The following is a 24,533-nucleotide window of genomic DNA, read 5'->3' on the forward strand; positions in this document are numbered from 1 at the left end:
ATTTGGTGTCGCGGAAATTCAGTCTATTTCCCATCACATATTAAGTCATCAAAAAATACAATATATTGAATACCAATTTTATACATATTAGTAATTTATTAAAATGTAAGTCATCCCTCCCCTGTTTTATTAGGATTGGTCTTCTATATTTGCTTATTACTATATAATTTGAAAAAAAACTAACCAACACGATAGTGTTTGTAAATTACATGAAATATATATTTAAAATTAAAATACTTGAAAATACAAACAATAAAATTGTGAGAATCAACTATTGTATATAATAAAAGATAATGGTATTACTTAAATTATAAGGTATTCCTTTTAAAAAAAATACTCCATTTAAATATTATTTAAAAATAATAATTATTTTAAAAATACTCCCTCCGTCCCATGTCACTTGCACTATTACTTTTCGCCTCGTCATAAACTACTTATACTATTTATAGTTTAAGCTAGAATTAATGTATGTAATTAATATGTTAGATTAAGTTAAGAGCTCATTTATCAAGTGATGTCTCATTACACTTAAAATTCTAATTTAATTACCCTAAAAGATCAATCCCAAATTTACGGTCTAAAATGAAAAGTGCGAGTAACATGGGACGGAGAGAGTAAAATATATACTATGTATAATACCATACTTTGCACTCTGTCCGACCCCAGGAGTTTTATATCCTGGATCCACCATTGTCGGCAAGGACGGTGCTCTTCGTCAAGAGCACATCCGTGCGTCGTCAAGAGCGTAGCAGCGAGCACCATATGTAAATTACGTGATATGAATTACATAGTGAATGCTCTTTACGATAATATAGCACATAGATGGTATATATATCTTGGACTGTAGTATTTGTGAAGTCAATAAACAAACAAATAACCAAAAGTAAATAGAATAAGGAAAGTGGGAACTTTGCAAATGATATGTACACGAGATTCGAAGGTTCGACTTCAGTCTAGAAGAATAAGGAAGTTTCCTTTCCAATTATATAGTGTATGGATGTGCAATAACTTTTCGTAGACTCCAAGTTAAATCAAAGCATTCAAACTTAGATCAACGATTTGCTGTCTCTGTATATAAATAAATATACACATGAATAATAATCAGTCGCAGGCACATTAAAAATAGAGAAAAAGAGATATGGCAGGCATGCAATATAGTAATTTCTTTCTAACTGATTTCTATTACCCTAAAGCAGCAGCAGCATCAGCATCAGGAGGTTCCATCAACACCACTCCCCATCGCTCGCATCAACAACTTGTACTTGCACCACTGGTCGTTGAAGCATCGTTGGATTCCGGCGACGCCGACAAACACTACCCAAGTCACGAGGCTGTCAAAGTCCGACCTCTCACCATCCACTACGTTCCCGCTCGAAATTTACCAACTAATAGGATTCTCTCTTCTACCACTAATTAAGCTACTCTATTTATTATTGTTGTAGAATTTTTTTAATAACTTCTTTTTGACATGTACTTTTCCTTCGTGTTTGTAACACCCCGTAAAAAGAAGAGGGAGAGGAAAAAAAATCAAATTAATCAAATTAAATCTTTTCCTAGTCGACTTGGTCACCAATTATCCCATAATTCAAATTTAATTAAAGATTCTACAAAGATTTTCCCTCTCCGTGATAAGATTTTCCTCCTCCGTGATCTGCAAATAAATATCAAACAAATCCAAATTATCAAAATATGATACGGTTTCTCCCATATCTCCACTCCCTAAGATCTCTCCAACCAACAAATCCATCAATATCTATTAGTTTTGCTTATATATATACCCAAACCACTCCACATATTTCACGTTACACATCCAAATTTTGATAGAGGAAATCGAGAGGGAGTAGAGAGAGACTACGATTTCTTCCACCCAATTCTATCCTGCAATTGCAAGGTATTTTTCCTCTCCAATCTGAAATCTCCACGCTTTGAGTTCTATGACATATCATTCATTAAGTAGTTCACACAAGCTTCAATCTTTAGCCTCTTGAACCCAAATGTTGTTTCAATTACTCTTTACGAAAATCAAATAAGACCATAATTAGAATTAGAATTAGAATTAGAATGAAGGGGGAGGACTTACCGCCGGGAGAGAAAGAGAGTTTGTTGCTGGGTGTTTTGCTGTCATTTTGATTTGAGCAGATGGAGGGCGTGAGAATTTGAGACGGAAGAGTGAGAGATAGAGGGAGAACGAGGGGAGAGATAGTAGTAGTATAGTGGAGTATATACATGTGTTACGTTGAATTCTTTTTAGTTTTTGACTTTATCCATTCTGTGATGGATAGGGAGTATATAAATAATTGTTAAAAATAAAGTAGTGTGGAGTAAGGTTTAGAGAGAATGAGAGTTTTGAAAGTTGAGGCAGAGAGAGAAGAAGAAGATAGTTACGTGATGATGGGTTGGAGATCCTTGTTTATAGAGTTAATTAATTTAGGTCAGTTAATTGAATATTTTCCCACGCTGATGCTGATCCGAGTTTTTGTATAAGAGGATTTAGAAATTTCCTTTAGAATGAGTTAGGGATTTAAACGAGCACACACGTAGCATGCATGCATTCTAATTAGATGTTTTCTTGAGTTTGATGAGTTTATTATTTTATTTCAAAATGATTTTCTTTCGCAAGCGAGTTAAGGTGAAGTGAGAGACTTTTCAAGTTAAGAATTGTAAGAGAACGAGGTAGACTTTCTTTTTAAATAAGGGCAATGCCCTAAGTATACTTTTTATGTGAAAATGATATGAATATTTGTCATGCTGTGTTTTGTTTTATTCTATGGAACCTATCTGATGTGGCTTTTGCCATCAATGGATAATCGAATTCGGGTCTGTCTAGGGAGTGAGTCCCTATTCAGGCTAGTGTACACCTATGGAGATCGTGAGCCGTCTTTTGGGTCGGCCGGTCTAGTGACTTGGGATGTGGCCACATTCCTTGTCATCAATGGATCAGATATGGTAGATAGCTATGGAAAAATGGTTGATCAACCGAATTTTACAATGGAAATGATTTTAGTGTCTTGGGCGATTTCTAAAGTTAAAACCCCAAGGTCACTCAATGGTGGCATGATAAATACTTTTTATAAAATGTTTTCGGCATGAGTCCACTGAGTGCATCAAGTACTCAGCCCTGCTTTTCTTTTAAAAAATTGCAGGTTGAGCGTGACGGGTGCGGTGGGTGTTGAGCAAGACCGTTGAAGAAAGTTAAGTGTGTAGAATGTGTCATGTCTTCACACGTGGCATATTCCTTCTCTCGAAATGCTTCCGCTAAGTAGTTGTCTTTCTTTTGAGTTCTTGTATCGCTAAATATTGTTTCTTTTGAGTTGTTGATTGTTGAGATACTCTGATTTTATTCGAGCTATTCCCATTTGTTTCGGGCTATGGTTGAGTTGTGTTGATTTCCCCTTTCTTCCCCGCTTCTTTAACCCTCCCCTAGTCGCGATCAACCGTGTTTTCTACCCTTAGAAAATGCGGGCGTGACAGTGTTTTTATTCTTCATTTTTTTTATTTTATTGCATATTAAGAGCATCTGCAACGGTGGACGGACGAACGGCGGCACGGAAGACGTCGTCCGCCGCTGGCACGACGCTGCTCGATGCATCAAGCACGTCTGTGCCAGCGAGCAGGTCGATGCATCAAGCACGACGTTGCATTTGAATTATTTTTTTAAAAAATCAGTTTTTAATTAAAAAAACTGATTAGAAATAAAAAAAATATTTTTCCACTTCCCAAAAAAAATATATCCGTTTTCTACCCACTTTAATTTTTTTTAAAATTTTTCCCCCAAAAATACACATTTTCATCTATAAATACTCTCACTTTCACACCAAAAAATTCACGCCACACTACACAATTCTCATCTACATTCTCTCATCTCCATTCTCATCTCCATTCTCATCTACATTCTCTCATCTTCATTCTCAATCTTTGTTCCACTCATACAACATAACAATGTCCGGCCAAGGCGATCACCCTCCGGGCTCCCATGGTTGGAACCCCGACTGGTTCGGTTCATAACCGTTTCCTAGTCCGGAAACGGAATATTCGGCCCCTCCTCAAATCCAAAGTTCGGCCGTTCCAGGTGGCTACCGGCCTTACCCGATCAACGACCAAGATGCCCCCGAAGGGCTATACGGATGGACACCCGAACCTAGAGCGAGTTCGACCGCCCCCTCCCAAACTCCAACTCCTCCTACTCGCGGTGTCCGCACATCGTACACTCCGGGGGAGATGGAGCAATTGTTCAAGGCGTTCTTGTCAATCTTCGAAGATCCGGAGGTTGGCACGAACCAATCCGACGATCACTTTTGGTAGCGCATTTGTCGCCGGTACAATGAAAACCGACCGGAGGGAACAATCGAGCGCAACGAGAGTATGGTGCGCAACGCCATCTACAGAGCCAACGAAGAAATCCAAAAGTTCCAGGGGTATTACCTCTAGGAAGAGCGGTCGGCGGGGAGCGGCCGGAGCGAGGTCGACATCATCAGTTCCGCCATGTCGATCTACCAATCCATGAACTACAAGGCGTTCAAGTACCTCAACATTTGGCAGGAGACGCGGTCGCATCCGAAGTATAGGGGAGGCGTAACATCCTCCTCTAGCGGCTCCTCCAAACGGTCAAGGTTAGTATCCCTACCTGACGCCGGCTCCGAAGACGTGGTTAGCCAACTCGCCGGAGCTAACTTGGGTAGCCCCCGACGCCGGCCTGATCGGTTCCCAACGCCAACCGCAAGGAAGGAAGAAGGCAGCGGCCAACCGCCGTCGCGCCACGACTCCATCCGGCGATGCTCCCGAACCCACTCCCGTTCCCGTTCCCGTGCCCTATGCGCCACCTCCGCCCCCCACCAACTCGCTGTGAGCGATTTTGGCCCAACTCAATATGGCCTATAGGTTAACTATGACCCCCTCGCAACTTCTATCCCATGAGGCCATGATATTGGGCCTCCAAAAACAATTGGAGATTGTGCCGCCGGATGAATAGTCTTTCCAAGGAGATATTTTTAGCTTTAATTATGTAATTTTTAGTTTTTAGTATTTTAATTATATAATTTTTAATTTTTAGGATTTTAATTATGTAATTTTTATTTTTTAGGATTTAAATTATGTCTTTTTTATTTTATTTGTAATTTGTAATATTATTTCGATTTTTTTAATGAATTTTAATATTATGGAAATGTTTTTATTTAAATTGAATAATAGAATGGTGGGACCCTTGTGCTCGTCCTTGCGGAAGAGCACAGCTGTGGGTGTTGTGCTCTTGCCTAAGAGCAGACAGAAATAGTGGCGTCGGGCCCACAACCGTGCTCGTTGGCAAGAGCACGGTTGTGGGTGCTCTAATCTCTATCGATTAGAGATTAAATTTAGTGTAATCTTTGAAATCTATTAATTAACTTCTCATAATTGTATCTTTTTTCGACTTATTAATGTTATATTGTTAACTCTACTTTTTTTTTTCTGAACTTGTACCGTTTAAGTATTGTTAGTAAAATCTAAGAAGATATATGTCCAAAACGTGAGTACTCAAAATGAAATTGCAAAACCGAGAGTATATATCAAGTAAGACTTATTAGAAATGAGCTACATACCCCTTAAAAGTAAGGAGAGTGGGCTACACACCCCTTAAAAGTAGGGAGAGGGGATTATCCATACTTATATAGACGAGCTAGGATAACACGCCCCTCACAAGTGGACCAGAATGACACATCGGACTTCCATCACGTGGTAGGCAATAGAAGTGATACATAGATAAAATCAATTATCAACTTGAGTCTGCTCTGATACTATATGTGTCACTCACTCCTTAAAAGAGGGAGATATATGTGTCACTCACTCCTTAAAAGAGGGAGAGTTATGCATATTTATATAGATGAGCTAGGATCACCACCAAGTCAATGTGGGACAAGATTTAAGAGTTTGAACAAGACTAAAATAATCGTTCATTATGTCGGTCAGATAACGAAAAATGTCGGCCAGAGGGAGAACTGGCGGCGGCGGTGGCTAAGTTTCGCCGGCGAATGAGAGAGATCCGATTGGAAGATAGAAGAAAGAGACAGGCTGTAATGCGTTTTGGAAGAGAGATGTTTGGGCTGGGCCACTTCAATTTTTTCTTTAGTTTTAGGACTAGGAATTCTATTGGGCCGATAGATTGATAGAATAAAATGGAGAAGATTAAAATTCGGAAAAGGTAGTCTTGGGCTATTATTAATTTTTTGTTGGACCGATAATTATGTAGATTGGCGGACTAGATTTTCATATGATGGGCTGGAATCAATTTAGTAATTTAATTTAATTCCCAGTCATTGAGCGCAAAATTGATTAAATTCCTTAATTTAATTAAGGAAAATTGGTGCTTAAAATCATGAACTTTGCCTAATATTTGATATTTCCCACAAACTTTAAAATTGATATATAATATCACAAACTTTGCACTTTGTGTGGTATTTCCCACGGCATGTCTATTACTATATTTGACTAACTTATGAGGCTTTTTTTTATCATACTTGACACAATTAAATCAACGTGACCTTTTATCCTACGTGTTATGAACTTAAAAAGTGGTTTAAAATATCATAAAATGTATTACAGTTGCCCACGTAAAATAAGATTTTGATAAAAATATCTTATTTTAGTGAGTTTGAGAAATACCAAACAAAATGCAAAGTTTGTGATATTATAGATCAATTTCAAAGTTCATGGGAAATACCAAATTTTAGGCAAAGTTCATGGTTTTAGAGACCAGTATCCATGTAATTAATACACGGGAACTTGAGAAATTTTACTAAGAAAGGACGAAGGAAAGAAATGTATATCACGTAGGGTGCATGCATTCTTTTAAATTCAATGTTTTTATTAAAGTCTAATTTAGCATGCTATTTAAGTCGGAATGGAAAGTCGAGTTGAGGAAGTAAGCAAATGAGGTGGACTTAAAATATGCATCTTTTTATTTCTAAATTAAATGTGTAATTTTTTAATTTTAAGATTTTAATTTATAATTTGTGGATTTTTGTTAAGTATTTTTAATGAAATAGAGTTTTTTAGCTGCAATTTTTAATGTAAGAAATTAAATTGTGGAATCTATAAATAATTAAGATAAAAATAAGTAAGAGATGAAGGATTGGAATGGTTGTTTTTTGAATAAGAAATGAAGTAAAAATGGTATGGAATCATGAATAGTGCAATTAAGAGATAAACTAGAGATAATAATAGATAAGTAGAATTCATAATGGCCTAATACTGCAAACAACCGTGTGGATTGTATCATCATGATGTGATGGTTCATGCGCGAACAAATATTTACAAAATTACAGTCAACTCAATTACTAGTAGAAGCTATTTAATCGAAAACGTTTTCTTATTATTTTATATTTTTAATAAAAAGTTTTATGAACTAAAAGCAGCATGATTCTCATGGTTGAAAATATATTAAATCTTTTATTTTAATTAATCAAATATACTTGTACATGGTCGATTTTTCGTGCGTATACAATCCATTTTATAGATTGAAAACAACTGACATCGTTTTCAGCAATAAACTCTTAAATGTAGCGTAATTGGTGAGAAAATATTAATGACATAAATATTTGATAATATTGTTTTGTAGTCAGATAATCTTAGAAGGGGAAATTGTGTATTTAGATTGTGAAAATGTCTTCATTAGCGTCTAATCGTCTATTATATAATTTTCTCTGTTGGACCAATAATTATCCTATGTGGATTAAGAATCTGATGATTGTTCTTGAATTATGACTATTTTATTTCCCTTTAAAAAAGTTCAAATAAACTTAAAGGACATATCCCAAGATTTATCAATTATCTCCTTTCTAATTAAATCTGCAATTAACAGGAATTCATATGTCAGAGCAAAACAACAAAAAACACATTTCAAGTGAGGCACCGATCAATATAATATGATTTTTTAAAAATATAATATGAAAAATTAAGCACATGAAAATTGCACCAAATTATGTGACAGGTGTATTTAGCATGTTAATCATTAGTAATCAATCAATTATTAATATACTAAGAAAAGTCAAATTTAACACGGCAGTCTCGGTTCACTATATAGACCATAATATTCCAAGCATATACTAATATTAAAATAAAATGAGAGAGAGAGAGATTATATTATAGAGTTTCGAGTTTGTTATTCAAAGATTCCACACCATTAGCATATATCTGGCTCTATAAATACAACAAAAGTTTCAGCACTTATTCACCACCCAACAAATTCCTCAATAATACTCTCCAAAAATCTGATGGCTGGTCTACAATATAACTTCTTCCCAACTGATCTACTGTACCCTCTGCAGCCACCGGCAGCCGGCGCCACGGCCAACGATGGCCCGGTAAGGCAGGTTTCTATGGTGAACAATTGGAATTCCGACAAATCGGAGGATTTGAAGAATACTAATTCAGTCAATAGTAAAGGCAAGATTGTGAAAGCAGTTTCATCTTCTTTGCTAGCCTTTTCTCCCATCATTCATAAGCAAAAGTGATTTTTTGCCACTATTTTGTTTATAATCTATATATAATAATGCTATATGTTTAAATAGATTGTTGGGTGTTAGACTTAATTTGTCAATTCCCCAGACTTACTTTGTAACTTTAGAGAGGCCTACAAATTTGTACAGGCTTCTCAAAAAGTTAAATGATTACTAGTACTATTGGATCATTTATTGATCCGAATTGTTGATTATTGGATCAAATAAATTCGGATACCATTTTCTATTGTTAACCTGCAAATTGAATTAATCCAATAATCACCAAATTGATCCAAAAAATTCGGATTCTGTTTTCTACTGTTAGCGTGCAAACTGAATTAATCCAATAATCACCAAATTGATGATTTTACACATTAACAAAACTTATTTGGAATTGATGAAAAACTAACAACCAAGTTCAACATATAATGAATTTAAGAGATTAAACTTCTACCTAAAAAGATAGAAATGATATTTATTTCAACGAACCTCTGTTCGGAGCTTGTTATAGGTTCTACTCCTATTATATAATATATTATGTAAGTTGGGGGAATTGGAATATAATTATCAACACTTACAAAAAATAATTAATCTAATGTATAATTAACACGAGTATTATGCTCTGAAGTGCGTAACAGCCCAAAATCGACACGGATTCGATGAATTTTCGTGTGCAAAACGTGGGAATATGCATCTATATCTAAACTTTAGGGTTAGGTAGCTTAATTAGTTTCTTCTGTTAATGCAATTAATTGGTCACATAGAAAAAACATTGCACGCCGGATTTACATTAAACCACTACATAATTTCTGAAACAACCACATTTCTAGTCATTAAGACCATCCACAATAGGAATAGCAAAGCAATAGCCCAGCCATAGCCTAGCCACTGCCACATCATCAGCACTAAAAATCCTCCTGCCACATCATCAAAACAAGCAAATAGCTCAGCAATAGCCTAGCCACATAATATCCACATCACTATTAACAAATATATACAAAATGAAATAATTAACAATCACACAATATACGAAATTTAATTTACGAGACATATACGGGAAAAGTTTAATAATAATATTAAAATTTAAAAAAGTACAATAATTTAAAAAAAATACATTAATTTTTTTTAAAAATACAATAATAAAAACGAGTGCAAATTCACTCCTCGTCTCCGTCGTCGCCGCCTCCGTCGCTGTCGCCACCATCGCCGCCGCCACCACCGCCGCCGCCGCCGCCGCCGGTCTCCCTCTGTACCGCCTCCAACTCGTCCTGTAGGCTCATGAGCAAGGTTTGAAGCACGCTCTTCTCCACGGGATCCGTCGCCACCCGTCATTCGCCCATCGTCTTGATCAACTGAGCGCGCGTTTGGTCGCGAGCGAAGAATTTGAGATCCTCGGTGGATTGGCCAAGGGGGGATGCCGACTGGACCTCCTGGGAAGCCCCGGCGTTCCCCCTCGCCTCCCGCTGAGCGCGCTTGCGCCCCATCGGGCGAGGTCGGCCACCGACCGAACGCGGCGTGGGGAACTCCTGCGTCGTCTCGGGGAGGTCGTGGGAACCACCGCTGCTGCCGCTGAAATCGCCGGTGTAGTTCAGTCGTTGCTTCTTCGGCCAGCCAGAGTCGACACCTACTCGGAACTTCTCGGACTCGTTCAGCACATGATAGCAGTTCCAGTAGGTGAAGTCCTTGTATACCCCCTTCAGTGGGAAGGCTTTCTCAGCTATTCTCCTGCAGTCCTCCTCCGTTTGGCCACTGCTCATCATGCGGAGTGCGTTGGTGTACAAACCCGAAAATCGGGAGACCGCACCCCTGATTTGGTTCCAGGCCTTCCGGCAATCCTCCCCGTTGCGTGGCCTCCCCTCCGGGCAAAATCTCTGGTAGGCTGCTGCTATCTTGCCCCACATGTTGACGATCCTCTGCTCGTTCGAAACGAGAGGATCGTCGCAAACACTCACCCACGCCTTGCAGAGCGCGACGTTCTCCTCGTCCGTCCACCTCCTCCGTACCTCTTCCTCACCCGGCTGCGGCGACTCGCCGACCTTCTTCTTGCCCTTCTTCGCGGGGGCGCCACGCCCCCGCTCTACCCCCCTTCAACGAGAGTTTCCGGAGCTCCGGGAGTATCAAACACCAAGTCATCTAAGGAGAAACTATCAAACCCCAAGGGCGTTTGGGTCGATGTGTGCGATGAACCAGTCGAAAAATCTAAACTGGGGCGATAGACATCCCCCGCCGTCGCCGGGGACCCCCCAGAAGTCCACTGTGTAGCCGGTACGACCCCCGGAGTCCCCTGTGTCGGCGGTACCCCCCCGGGCATCATCTGCATCCCGGGTGCCCATCCCGTTGGTGCCCACCCCGGTATCGCCGAAACCCCCCCGGCGGACTCCCCCCCGTTGGCATCCAGGAAAACATCTGTTGCCACGGGTACATGTTGTAGTACCCGGGCATCTGACCCCATCCACTTCCCACGGGGATCGACGGAGTTTGTGACCCGCTACTCCCGGAACTAGGCTCGTTGTTAAGATCCATTTCCCTTGTTGATCTTGTACAGAAATTAAGATAGAGAGTACTCGTTAAAACAAGTGGTGCGAATGAAAATGATGAGCAAAGCGCGTATATATAGTGTTTCGGAAAAAAAAAAATTAAGTTTCGCGCTAGGCGGTGTGCTGGACGATCCGGGCGCTGCAATAGCGCCGAGCGGACCGCCCAGCGCTGCGCGGTTTCTCTCTCCATTCGCCCGCAGTCGCCCAGCGCCGGCGGTCGACTGGGCGGTCGGCTGGGCGGCATTGTAGATGGTCTAATGAAACTTAAATACACCTATTTGAACTGTACTCCATAATACGTGGTATTTAAATGTTTTTAACAATTAAATGTACTAATTTGTAACTAAAAATTTATTTTCTGCTCCACGTACATTTTTAACAAATTAGTACTATTTTAAAAATTACGAGTTCCAACAAAAAATATTTCGGGTTGGATGGTCAAATCCGCAGTTTATTTATTCATTCATTAATTAAATTAATGAGGCGTAGCTATAATTCTAAAGTCATCCATGAATTAAATAAAGCTTACTTGGGTCACACATCATTTTTGTATTTCCTATTTGGGTCCATTTTTGTGGCGTCGTTGACTGTTTTTGTGGTTTATATACAGCGTTATTCACGACCGCCATGAGTGAAGTTTGAGATCATGTTTTTCCATTGTAAATTATTAGAGTGTCCACGCCCAATAGCCCCGCCCCAGTTTTTTGTCCATAGCCCCAGTTTTTTATTCATAGCCTCAATTTTTTGTCCATAGCCCCAAAATTTTGTGTCCGGCATTATAGTGGACACATCCAATAGCCCCCAAATTTTATAATCAACTTTAATTTTATAATGTTTCAAGTATTTATGTACAAATTTATCGAGCTATACATAATTAGAAGAAGCCAACTATATGAATAATTGGAAGCCGACTATAACAAATTCATGTCTTTTTCCTTTTCCTTTTTTTTGATTATTATTCAAAGAATTAAATCTCCCATACACTACAGTGCTACAGTGTGTTTTCGTCGCCAATTCTCACTTCTCTCTCCATTCGGTTGCAATCTCCTTGGCAGCAGAAACCGCCGCGGCCTCCCTCCCCCACTATAGGCGCCGCGCCTATAGGCGCGGCTATAGCCCCCCGCCGCGTCCTCGCCCTGGACCCGGCTATCGAGCGTCCGCCGCCTTCCTCCCCCTTCGCCGCGTCCGCCCCCGGGGCGGACACCCTTCCCACTATAAGCCGCCCTGCTTTCGCCCCAAACGCGGCGTCCGCCGCGTCCTCATTATAGTGGACACTCTTACCATGCTGTCTTCCAAGTTTGACTAATAACTTTAATAATAACAATGAATGGTGTTTTGACAGTTTTGTCATCCTTTCCAATAATATCAATTCTAAATCAATGTATCTGAAATAAAACAATGAGACGTAGCCAATTTTTATATATTTAGATTCTCTCTGTTATAAGTGCCGGTTAGCCAATGTGGACCCAAAATTTAGAGCATTCACGATGGGACGGATGTCCCGACGGACATTCTGACGGACTTTCCAAAAACACCTCATGCCACGTCATAAGGACTTCCCACTGCACAATGACAGACATCCCAAGGACATTCCGACGGACATCCACAATAATAATAATTCACAAATTCACCAAATTAAAACAATTTACGGAATTAAACAATTTAGGAAATTAAAATTTCGACACGAATACATAGAAAATGCAATGATAATTTTATTAAATAAAAAAAATAAAAAAAGTACATTTCAACAAAAAAAAATACTCAACAAATTACATTGTAAATATCAACGACGACCCCTCCGCGTCCATAGCTCTTCAATTATATCTTTATGGAGTCGAATATGGGCTTGTCGTTGGCGCATGTCGGCAAATGCACGGACTCGATCGGCCTGTTCATGGGGTATCCCCATACGTACATTGGCGGTGGCCACGCCGTGGCTTGGACCGGCAGCATCAACATCATCATTGGCCCAATCAGTCAGTGCTGGACTTTCATCTTCGACAATCATGTTGTGCATGATAATACATGCCTACATGATATCAGCGATGCTGTCAATATACCACAGCCGTGACAAACCCTTCACTGCCGCCCATCGAGCCAGGAGCACACCAAATGCCCGCTCCACATTCTTGCGCGTTGCCTCCTGGCGACCCGCAAAATAGATCTTCTTTTCGTCTGTTGCGCATCTGATCGTCATCACAAAGACGGGCCACATAGGGTATATCCCATCCACCAAATAATAGTTCATATTGTGCTGGTTGTTGTTGGCGACGAAACTGACGGCCAGACCAACGGCCATGCACTGCTCGTTAAAAAGAGGCGACGATTGGAGACGTTGATGTCGTTGTTCGACCCTGCTACTCCAAAATACGCATGTCAAATCCACAGTCGGTAGTCAGCTACCGCTTCAAGGATCATCGTGGGATTCTTGCCCTTGAAAACGGTAGTGTACACCCCTTTCCAGGCGACGGAGCAGTTCTTCCACTCCCAATGCATACAATCTATGCTGCCCAATATTCTCGGAAACCCGTGCTGACTCCCGTGCATATCCATCAGAGCCTGACAATCTTCGGGGGTAGGCTTCCGAAGATACCTATCCCCGAATATCTCCCTAACGCCCTCACAAAAATACTACAGACATTCGCGGGCAGTGGTCTCGCCGATGTGGAGGTACTCATCGAACATGTCGGCCGCACCTCCGTATGCCAGCTGCCTGATTGCGGCAGTACACTTCTGTATGGGCGTATGGCCGGGTTTACCAACCGCATCCTCCCTCATCCTGAAATATGAATATCGACCCTCTAAAGCGCCCACGATACGTAGAAATAGCGGACGATGCATCGTAAAACGTCGCCAGAACATGTTCTCCCCAAACCGCGGCTCTGGAGCGAAGTAGTCCTCATACAACCGACGGTGTGCAGCGATGTGGTCCCGGGATACTATAGCTCGACGATGGATGGGTCGAGGTACCTTCGACTACTGCTGCAAGGCCGCTTGTATCAAGCGATTTATCTCCCTGGACGTAACGGCCCACAACTCTTCTTTAATTCGCCGGCGTACGTCATCAGCACCCGCACCACTACCGCTACCATTAGCCATTTTGGATATACTAAAAGAAACGTAGAGAAAGAGAGAAACTTGTTAAAACAAGTGGTGCGAATGAAATGAAGTTCAACGAGCCGTATATATAGAGTTTTTTTTATAAAAAAAATTAAAAATCGGGATGTCCTCTGGGAACCCGCAATGGGGGACGTCACGACGGATGTCGTTGGAAATCCACGGAACTCCGGTGTCCGCAAGCGACGTCCGCGTCCGCCGGTCGCTCGCCTAATGGCGGACGTCCGCCGCTGCGGATGCTCTTAGTGTTGGGGATAAAAGGAAGAAATTCTTAATAGTTGTAGGCATTTCTTGGTGTTGGCATCACCAAGAGCAATTGTAGAAAGAATCTATCATATGAAAAGTCTAGCAATATAGCGTTATCAATCATGTAGTAGCAATTACGAAAAAAAGGAACTGTGCAGAATCAATCAATCATATCAAGAAGAATTAATATACTTCAATTTTCAAGCCCTTAAGTCTTGTTTCAAGCATATTATTGATAGTGTTTATGTAATTCATTGAAGCATATGTTAAAATTTCTACTTTATTATGGAATATTTTTGTGGCAAATATTGGGTGTTTGAATTGAAGTTTATCTTTCATTTAGATAAGAACATAATTATTTTGTAGAAATGCTTTTATTGATTTTCCATCTCTATATGTTTTGTTTGAATTGATTGTAATGTTATCTATAGACAATATCACATGCTTGGTTTGCTATATAAAGCTACACTATAGTAAGAAATTCCAAAACTATCATCTGTCTTTTTCTATATTTCCAAAGCAGGCTATATTAGTAAATTCCACATAATTTAAGATTGATATAGTGTTACACATATTATTATGACTCAATTTTCCATGATAATATAACACCATTTTTCAGCCTTAATTCAATGGGCCCTTGTCCATTAAACGGGCCGTACAGAAAATTTAACCAAGATATCAAATACTACATTAGACTATCAAATGCACTTTAGGAGTACTTTCAATAGTTTGTGCACGGCATATTGTATGCATTTTGTGCACCTAAGGATTACAATGGGGTACTCAATGATCAGAAGAAAGCTAATTAAAATTGAAATTTAGCACAATCTTAAACTCAAGTTCTCTTGTGCTTTCGAAAGACTAGAAAAGCTAAATTTTACTTAGAATCACATAATTTTGCCACAAGCAATGTAGAGAAGCAATAATGGTTATAGCCATATCCATAAGATCTCCCAAATTGCCATCACTTAATATTGGATACGCCAAATTGAAGTGGTCTGAATCCATATATATGATTTTATTCTGAATCTCTTAAAGCACAAAACAACCTATTTGCATATGGTTATTTCTTATACGATCAACTTGGGATATGAATATGATCTATTTGATGCACAAGACATAAATAACACGAAGAAAATCACAAATGCAAATCAATTTAGTCAAAATAAGACATCTTAAATGGATTATGGATAAAGTAGTGTTTAGAGTAAACAAAGCAGTTTACAAACATCTAAAGACAGATAATTCATTATTAAGTAATCAAGGGCATTTGGGTCCTCCTCTCTTAGTCTTCCAGTTATTGTAACAATGGCACAACTGCTTGTTTCCATAAGTCCCCGGAGGCACACACAGGCATGTTGCACAACATTTTTCACAGAAAAACATACACGGCTTCTTGAACGCTGTTTTCGAGCATCTCGTCTTGCATCGCCCCGCACATTCTGCAATTTACTCCATCAATCATCATTTATTTACTTCAATTCAAATTATTCCCCTAACTAACTATGTATACAACATAATTGCATGGGAGTGAAAAATGGTTATTAAATAAATTACATACTAATGTACCTTGAGGATGGAGGCTGCCAGGAGTTGCTCCATACTGATCACAGAAAATCAAAATTTAACTACTACTATAGTTTTTAATTGTGTTCCTGTACTAAAAAAAAATCAACACAATATCCAATTTAATTGCAAAAGTTTCATATTACTATTACCATGGAAAAAGAATTGGGTGGTTGAGGCTGAGGAGCCGGGGACAAAACAACGGTTGCCTGTAGAAATGAGCTTTAGTGTAAAAACAAATACGACTAGTATAAATTAACGAGCCTATTAAGATAGCGTTCGTGGTTGAAGTGAGAATCGTCGTTGCTTACGTGGATTTCGACTGCAGCAAGAAGAATCAGCAGCAAGAAAGAAAGGATTCGACCGTGCATAGTACTTTGATACATTGTCGCATAGATGATGAGGAGAGGAATGTGGCTGAGGACCTATTTATAACTCTCCATCAACTCAAAACACATTAATCCGATTTTTTATTTATTTTTTCTAATAATCAATCTATGTAGGATGTTTGTGCTATGAGGATAGCTACCGTGAAAGGAATTAGATTTAATTTTCAATGACAAATTATGATAGTAAATGGGAGTATCTTTGGATCCATAAATTCCAAAAATAAATGTTGTCATATATGCATGTGATTAGCCCTTAACGAAAGCGATAGCAGAACATGGGAATTCACATGTTTTTTTTTTACCATCAATACTCGCTTTATGATGTCTATTATCCAGAAAAAAAGTGAAAAACAGACTCTACCACAAAAAAGTGTTCCAAATGCTAAGAATAACATCCGTTTGTATCCATATATTTCAATTGTCTTTGTCTTTATTTCATTATGATGAGAAAGTGTTTATCGATTTGAAGTCCCATGTACTTTTGCAATTCTCGTGAACCCATGTGTGGACTCCATTTTACTTTCGATAAATTGTCTATCAATTATTGTACACATATTTTTTGGTACAAAATAATACGATGTATCTCCATTTTAGTTGAAACGACATAGTTATATGGTTGAAGCATGGGAGTATAATCAGTATTATTAGTAAGTATATTTTTAAAAAAAATTTTGGTGATTTTATGATATATAATTGGGTTCCTTCTCTTTTTAGCGGACACGGTTTGGATAAAAATTTTGAAGTCCAATTTGCATGGCTGAGGTTCTGTGAGTTCCGATAATTGTCTCGTGACCTGTTTATTTTCTCATGGCAGAGACGCTGATACAATCTGAATAATTAATTGATTAATTGATTTTTCTCATCTGTAGCGTTTTAAGAAAGTTAGTAAGTTTTCACTTTTTTCCATTATAGTCGTTTTTGTTTAACATGAGAGCTATAGAATAAATATCTAGTGAATTAGGTGATGGGAGAATAAATTAAGGCCATGTTTGGTTGCCAGGATTCTGTCTGGGAAAGTATTTTGATTCCTTAAATTTTAAATTCCTGTGTTTGTTTCGGTTTTTAATTAAACTGAGGAAGTAATCAAAATCCTGAAACAAGGAAAGTTAGTACAACTTTCCAGGATTCTGAATCCTAACTTTTCTTAGGTATTCTTGTTCCCAGTTTTAGGATTCTTACATATTTAATGCAATATAGTATAGTTTTATTATTATTATTATTATTATTATTATTATTACAATGTTTTAAAAATAATTTAAAAGTATAAACCATGCCTAATTTCAGGATAATAAATAACTATAATTCAAATTATCATAATTATAACTATATTATTAATATTTATATTTAATTTTTATTATCATAATAATAATAATTTATTAAATAATTAAAAATAATTATAATTATATAATAATTATTACTTTATAAATTAGTAATTAACAATAAAATTGTAGTAAAATTTTAAATTAAAAAATTTATTCAATTAAAACTTTAGTAAATATAATAATAATAATCTTATTTATTATATTATTATTATATATTATGATGTATAATCCATATTTAAACTATCCATCATAATAATAAATATAATATTATAATTATTATCATTTGTAATTAATAATTTATTAAATAATATGTATTATTATTTTTTATAAATAAAAATGATAAGTATATTTTTAGTTTAGTGTTTAAATCAAATATTAACTTTAAAATCTTGATATTTTCCAAACACGGGAAAGTAAAGTTATTAGGAATCATATTCCCGAGATTCATTTTCCCAGGAATCATTTTCCTTGTCAACTTTACTTTCCTGCCAACCAAAATGGGCATACCGCATACCGTACTGAAAAGTACGGTATGAGAAAACACGATACCGTACCGTGCCGATTTTTTCAGTATACCGAAATTGGATCGGTACGGTATACAGCACCGAAATGGGCATACCGCATACCGTACCGAAAAGTACGGTATGAGAAAACACGATACCGTACCGTGCCGATTTTTTCAGTATACCGCATTTCGGTATACTGAAAATTCGGTATATGAAAATATGAAAACCGTTACCGTACCGACATTTCGGTATACCGTACCGTGCTGCGGTATACTGCAAATCATACCTATTTGATATATAAAAATATAAAATATTGAAAATAACATTTGAAAATATAAAATATTATAAATAATAAATATGTTAAATATATATAATTATTAACAGTATATACCGCAAAATTATGGTATATACCATTAATTTTGCGGTATATACCGTAATTGCGGTATACCGCGGTATATACAAAATTCATACATTTGTCGTACCTAAATCTGTCGGTAAGGTATCATACCGTACCGAAAAGTGCGGCATACCAAAAATTCGGTATTTTTCGGTACGGTAAGTGAGATATTTCAATATTTCGGTATATTTTGAAAGCCATAGTGGAAAGTAGGTGGGGTCGGCCGACCCACCGTAAAATACCCTCCATCAACCTCTGCCTCCGACCCCACAGCGTCCATACCCCTGCCCCGTTTCCTACTCCGATACTCCCAATTAACGCCCGTCGTCATTTACCTAGAATCTCCATAATGCATATAACTTTAGTTCCAATTTCTAATCTTTTTAATTCATGAGTTAAAACTAGTATCCAGAAAATGAGGTTTGCATCTTTTTAGTACTCTATGTTTACAAAATCACATTTTCAGTAAAAAAGTTCCATAAATCCTAAATTCAATACTGATTTTTACTATTCTACCATTCAGCCCTTGAAGGGTGTATTTGTACATTAAACTTGATTTGAGGAGTGAGTTAGAGCACTAAACTTGTGATTTTTATTGTTTATGTACTTCTGTTGTGATTTTTTAATAACAAAAATATTTATAGTATTATTAAATCTTTGTATATTATCTCAAAATAAATTATTTAAATCTTTGTAGTATTATATAAAAATAAATTATTTACATTATTGCATTACAATCAAGAAATTAATATGTATATATAGTATTATTTAAAAAATATTAATTTATTTTTAATTTAATGTTTAATGGCGACAATGATTAAATAAAGTCATTTCAATATCAGGTCCACCGAATACAATATAATGGGGTTGAACAAAGTGTTTTTATGGGCTAACAAACCTACAAAACAATATAGGATTTTCTATCAAATCCCTTGGGCCCAGGTCCTACATGGACCCCACCCGAAATCCGCCCCGTAGAGAGGCAACCCGGCCCAACTATAATCACCAGATTCGGATTCCCATAGTCGTACGAATCCACCTTGGGCCGGCCCTTATTGTCCAGAGATGCCGATGCCCAAGCCGCCGCAGCGGAAGTGCGTGGGTGTGATGGAGTGGGGTGGTGTAGGTGTAGTCGAAGGAGGGGATTAGGGGCTGGACGGCTTGAGTTGGTGTCGGCCTCGAAGATGGGGATGCCGGCGCCGTTGCAGTGGAGCTCCACCCTTGCCTCCGACCAGCGGGTAGAAAAGAGATAGGGCTTTTCAGTACGGAAACGGCATCTGTGGACTCCAAAGGGGCGGATCTATGTATAACTAGGGTGGGGCTAAAGCCCTTACTAAAATTATATTTTAACTATTTTTCTTTTATAAATTTTTAAAATTTATTCAAATTTAAGGCAAATTATTATGTAAAAGCCCTTATAACTAATCTAAAACATCTAAAAATATACTTTAAAATAAAATTTAGAAATCACAACCCTTATCGTTATTTATTTCTGCGTCTGCCATCCAATGCGGGGGAGTGATTGTAAAAGTAGATGGTGGGAGTGTGTACTATGTCTTTGATTTGATCGCACGAATTTATGTAATAGTTTCGTCCTCCGCCGGTTTCACTTTGTGGGTTGCTTTCTCTTTACGATTTTGGTTACTTTTAGGGCCTGTTCAAGCACCCTGGAATGCCCATATATAGGCCTAAATCATGGAGTTGTGGTGTGTTCAAGATGCTTGGGTAAAGGTGCTAAGGCCCGGTGCTATTTAACGGGCCGGCACTGTTCCAGGCTGTTATTTTCTGAAATGAATTCATATGAAGGAGATGCTAATTCATTTCCGGACTCGATTTTCGGACCAGGTTATGAGTGTAAATAGACTAATATGCCCCTGAAATGTTTGAAATAATCATCTAGCGTCTACCCCTCCCCCCCCAATTTCTTCCGCAGCAACCCTAGCTCTTCACACCACGTTTCTGTCGCAGTAATCGTCGGTGCTCTTGTTAGCGTGGTGAATTTTTCCAGCTCCGACAATTCCCCAAGAACCCCAGGTATTCCCAGCTTGGTTTTCCTATCTATTCCCCCAATTCTGATCGGACATTGGTTTATTTCTGGGCGCATGGTGAAGCATCAGGAAAGCTTAAGAAAGTGAAGGCTAGAGTTCGTCATCGTGCTCCTCATCTTGTCACCCGTAACCCCAGGTAAGAGGCAGTTAATCAACATATAAATTTGTTGTGGTAGATATAGCGCAATTTTAACTGTGAAATGCCGATATTGGTTGGCTTGCTGATGTCGTTTGGGCTAATACCGTCGCCCAGCTTGTTTAGTTCTCAAATTTCATTTGGTAAATGTCAAATAACATAAACGTGCGCCGCTTATGTTATTTTGCGTGTCAATAAAATTTGTATCTGTGTTGATTAGCCGACTATTTGCTCGTGTGTTGTTATTTAGTTAAGGCAAAAATTCGGATTTGTCAAATGAGTCTTTATGCCACCAAATCAGCGCATTTATGTTTGTTGATCGAGGACATTATGCTCATTTATCGTGAAGAAACCACAATATTGTTACGTCGCTACATCCGTGCCCGCTGTCGACGTGAGAGGCGTCAGATTGTTGAGCACGCGCGGCGACACAGCGTGCTCAATAAGATACCGGCGTAGTTGAAATACTTAGACCGGTTATTGGACGTCACAAGTGCTGCGTGTGTTTCCAATTTGCGTATGGACCGTAACACGTTTGGTAGGTTGTGTCGGTTGCTTTCTGAGAGGGGGGGTTGACAGTTGGTAAATGCCTTGGTGTTGAAGAGCAAGTGGCCATTTTTGTATCTGTATTGGCACACCATCAGAAGAATCGAGTTGTTGGGACTACTTTTTGGCGTTCAGGTGGGACTGTATCGTATTATGTAAATAAGGTTCTTGCTGCTGTACTTAGTCTTCATAATGTTCTCCTTACGAAGCCTTCACCCGTTCCGGATGATTGCATCGACCATCGTTGGATGTGGTTTAAGGTAATATTAATCACAGCCCATAAGCGTTTTTGTATGCTTTCAGCTGTCGACATATGTTTTAAACTTTTATCCTATGTTATTGTAACCTATGCTTTGTTGTTCTCAAGGGTTGTCTCGGCGCGCTGGACGGCACCCATATTAGTGTATTAGTGCCGACCGATGACAAACCACGGTATAGATCGAGGAAAGGGCAGATATCAACTAATGTTCTCGGTGTGTGTGATCGTCAAATGCAGTTTGTGTATCTACTCCCTGGCTGGGAAGGGTCGGCAGGAGACTCCCGCGTCCTCAAGGATGCAGTTTCACATGCTGATGGTCTAAAAGTACCACAAGGTTGCTTATTCGTTACACCATGTTTGTTATATATTATGTAATTGATCTTCACATATGTGGAATAACATCGCGTTCCACCTTATGTGCTCTCAGGTTGCTATTACCTGTGTGATAATGCTTATGCAAATTGTAATGGGTTCCTAACACCCTTCAAGGCAGTACGCTATCATCTCAAGAAGTTTGGTCCCGGCACAGAAGCTCCCCAAAACCCGAAGGAATTATTCAATATGCGGCATACCAAAGCGAGAAATGTGATTGAACGCGCTTTTGGAGTTTTGAAAATGCGGTGGGGTATTCTAAGGAGCGCTTCATATTACCCTATAAGAACGCAAATCCGTCTAATCATGGCGTGCTTTCTACTCCATAATTTTATTCGCCGCGAAATGGAAGTTGATCCGGTGGAACTTGAGCTAGACACGAATATGAATGTAGAGAACGCCGAGGACGACGGCGTTAGTGGGGATTATGTTGACTGTGTTGAGCCGTCCTCCGATTGGACGCATTTCAGAGATAGCCTAGCTGTCAATATGTGGAATAACAGATGAATTATCCATGTTGATGGAAGGAACTGTGTTGGAATTCAGTTAAACTTGGCTTGTTTTATGTTGGACTTGTTGTAATCAGATTGAGTCTAAATTTGCTATTGTTATGATGATATATTGGTTTGTCTAATATGCATGCTTCAGTAATCGGTATTGATAAAGTGGATATATGTTTTCTTTTGTTTTGATTTCAGCGCTATGCGTAAAGAAGAAACTCCAGAATGCGTGTGCGGAGGTGGGTACATGACACTTAAGCGCGCCGGGCTATCAGCCACAAATGCAGGTCGCTATTACCTAAAGTGTCCAGTCGAAGGGAAGCATGCTGGGTCCTTCCAGTGGTACGACGATGTGTGGGGTGAAAATACTTCTCGGATCTGCAATACCCAGGCTGAATTAGGTAAACGCACCCGCTATGTACGTGGAACAGACAATATATCCGCCGCAACGTCCCCCTCCGTTATAGGTGCTCCTTACTACAACACCCTTCGCATGTTGGAGTGGAAGAGCAATGTCCTGATTCTGTGCACCGGATTGTTGTTGGTAATGGTTGGGTTTTTTATTGGGAAGGCTGTCTAGCATAAGAAATGTTGACCGCATTATATAGTACGGGCTGTTATGATATTGAAGCTTTTGTCTGACTTGGAAGCAGTATGATTTTGATGTTATTAAATGACAAATGTATATGTTTTTGTTACTATAGTATGTTGTTGATGCTGTCCCATGACTTGTAACATAGCCGTGGATGCAATTGAGAAGTCACATAACTAAGAAACTACTGTAATAGGAGACATTAATGCTATTGATCAAGCATAATACATAGTGATAGATGAAAATTTGCCATGATCAGTTGTGCTTATACAACACAGTTTGCTTCCTATTAAGTTACAAAAGATAAAGAGTATTACTACTACTGCATATAGCTAACTTAAGTACTTCCGAGTTGTTTAAGCCCTGTCAAACCGCACTTGAAAGTGGACAGCAAACGCATCAACAAGTGTGAAATGACAGCGCACACCTTCAGTCAGGTTGTTGTCATGCTTAAATCGATTCCACCCACGCCGAATCCTTATGCTCCTCAAGTTGTGTTTCAGTGTGCAAATCCACGTTCCCCTTTCAGTCACAAGATACACTCCCGCTTGTATTGCGCCCATTGGAATATGGCGTTGCCAAAAGCCATATGGAAACTCGAGGGTGCGATGGATGTTAGCCGGGGTGAGCGTAAGCACGAATGTTGGCAAGCCGTCGATGTTGAGTGCCCCACTATCATCCACGTATTCCTCATCCATCGTTGTTTCAGATTCGTTATCGGATGGCACGTAATCGTCGGACGTATCGATTGCCAGGGTGTAGCTACCTTCCATATCGTCGTCTACTACAACTACAAAACAAAAATGATATGTGTAGTAGTCCTGAATGTTGAAACGAGCTGATTTCAGGTAGGCTTACCGTCGACGTCCCCCGGTGGGGGGAAATGTGTCTCTCTGTTAAACCGCTTCACGTTGAACATTCCCACATCCACCAACGTGAAGGTAAGATGATCGCCATGTTCGACACCGGTAGCACGAACAAACTCTCTCCATCCAGTCGAGAAGAACCATCCGTGCTCAAGCTTTAGAATTCGTACCATATGTCGTACTCCATTCGGCCAAACGAGCCTGCAGTCGAACGGTAGTTCATGACCGTGATTCCCGACGAACTCGTCGGGAAGTCTCTGCGTTTAAGATAATTACGTTGAATTAGCCAATTTCGATTTGCATCAACATGTGCTTAAAAAAATATATTAGAAAGCAACTTACCATGTCATCCTTGCATCGCACCCGGTGGAACACTTTCATAAACGCGGGGAGGTGTTGGTATTCCGGGATGAAGTTCGGGTTCATCGAAGCCCCTGCAGCTGCCATTTGAGCTGTTGCGATTTTTCCATTGAAGTTGCTAGGGTGTTGAGTGTGTTTGTTCAAATGGGGAAGAAAACAAAATGCAATAAAGAGTGGGTGGATGGTAGGTTGTGAAAATTTATGGTTTCTGAATATGGTTGAGCACTATAACCGAAGAATTGTGCTATTCATTTGCATTAAATAACACCATTTCAGGTGACAATGTTCAATGGTGTATGCAACTAC

The 24,533-nt window shown here is 39.0% G+C and overlaps 3 protein-coding genes across 3 annotated transcripts; 1 reads left to right on the plus strand and 2 right to left on the minus strand.

Moving 5' to 3' along the window:
* Positions 1-15,523: 15,523 nt before the first annotated feature.
* Positions 15,524-16,474, minus strand: LOC121799144 (protein GAST1-like). Its single transcript, XM_042198486.1, has 4 exons — positions 16,246-16,474; positions 16,087-16,143; positions 15,938-15,971; positions 15,524-15,810 (listed from the first exon to the last, which is right to left on the minus strand). Exons 1-4 carry the CDS (start codon positions 16,318-16,320, stop codon positions 15,629-15,631), a joined length of 348 nt encoding a protein of 115 aa, XP_042054420.1. The 5' UTR covers positions 16,321-16,474; the 3' UTR covers positions 15,524-15,628.
* A 3,258-nt stretch (positions 16,475-19,732) lies between these two features.
* LOC121800982 lies at positions 19,733-22,416 on the plus strand. The gene is made up of 6 exons (XM_042200464.1): positions 19,733-19,786; positions 20,200-20,273; positions 20,449-20,582; positions 21,414-21,538; positions 21,646-21,871; positions 21,965-22,416. The coding sequence occupies exons 1-6, from the start codon at positions 19,733-19,735 to the stop codon at positions 22,414-22,416; spliced, it is 1,065 nt and encodes a 354-aa protein (XP_042056398.1).
* Positions 22,417-23,357: 941 nt separating this feature from the next.
* On the minus strand, positions 23,358-24,314 carry LOC121800983. Its single transcript, XM_042200465.1, has 3 exons — positions 24,210-24,314; positions 23,860-24,124; positions 23,358-23,791 (listed from the first exon to the last, which is right to left on the minus strand). Exons 1-3 carry the CDS (start codon positions 24,312-24,314, stop codon positions 23,358-23,360), a joined length of 804 nt encoding a protein of 267 aa, XP_042056399.1.
* Between the last annotated feature and the right edge of the window lie 219 nt (positions 24,315-24,533).

Source organism: Salvia splendens, chromosome 4, assembly GCF_004379255.2.
Source record: "Salvia splendens isolate huo1 chromosome 4, SspV2, whole genome shotgun sequence".
Classification (NCBI taxonomy): domain Eukaryota; kingdom Viridiplantae; phylum Streptophyta; class Magnoliopsida; order Lamiales; family Lamiaceae; genus Salvia; species Salvia splendens.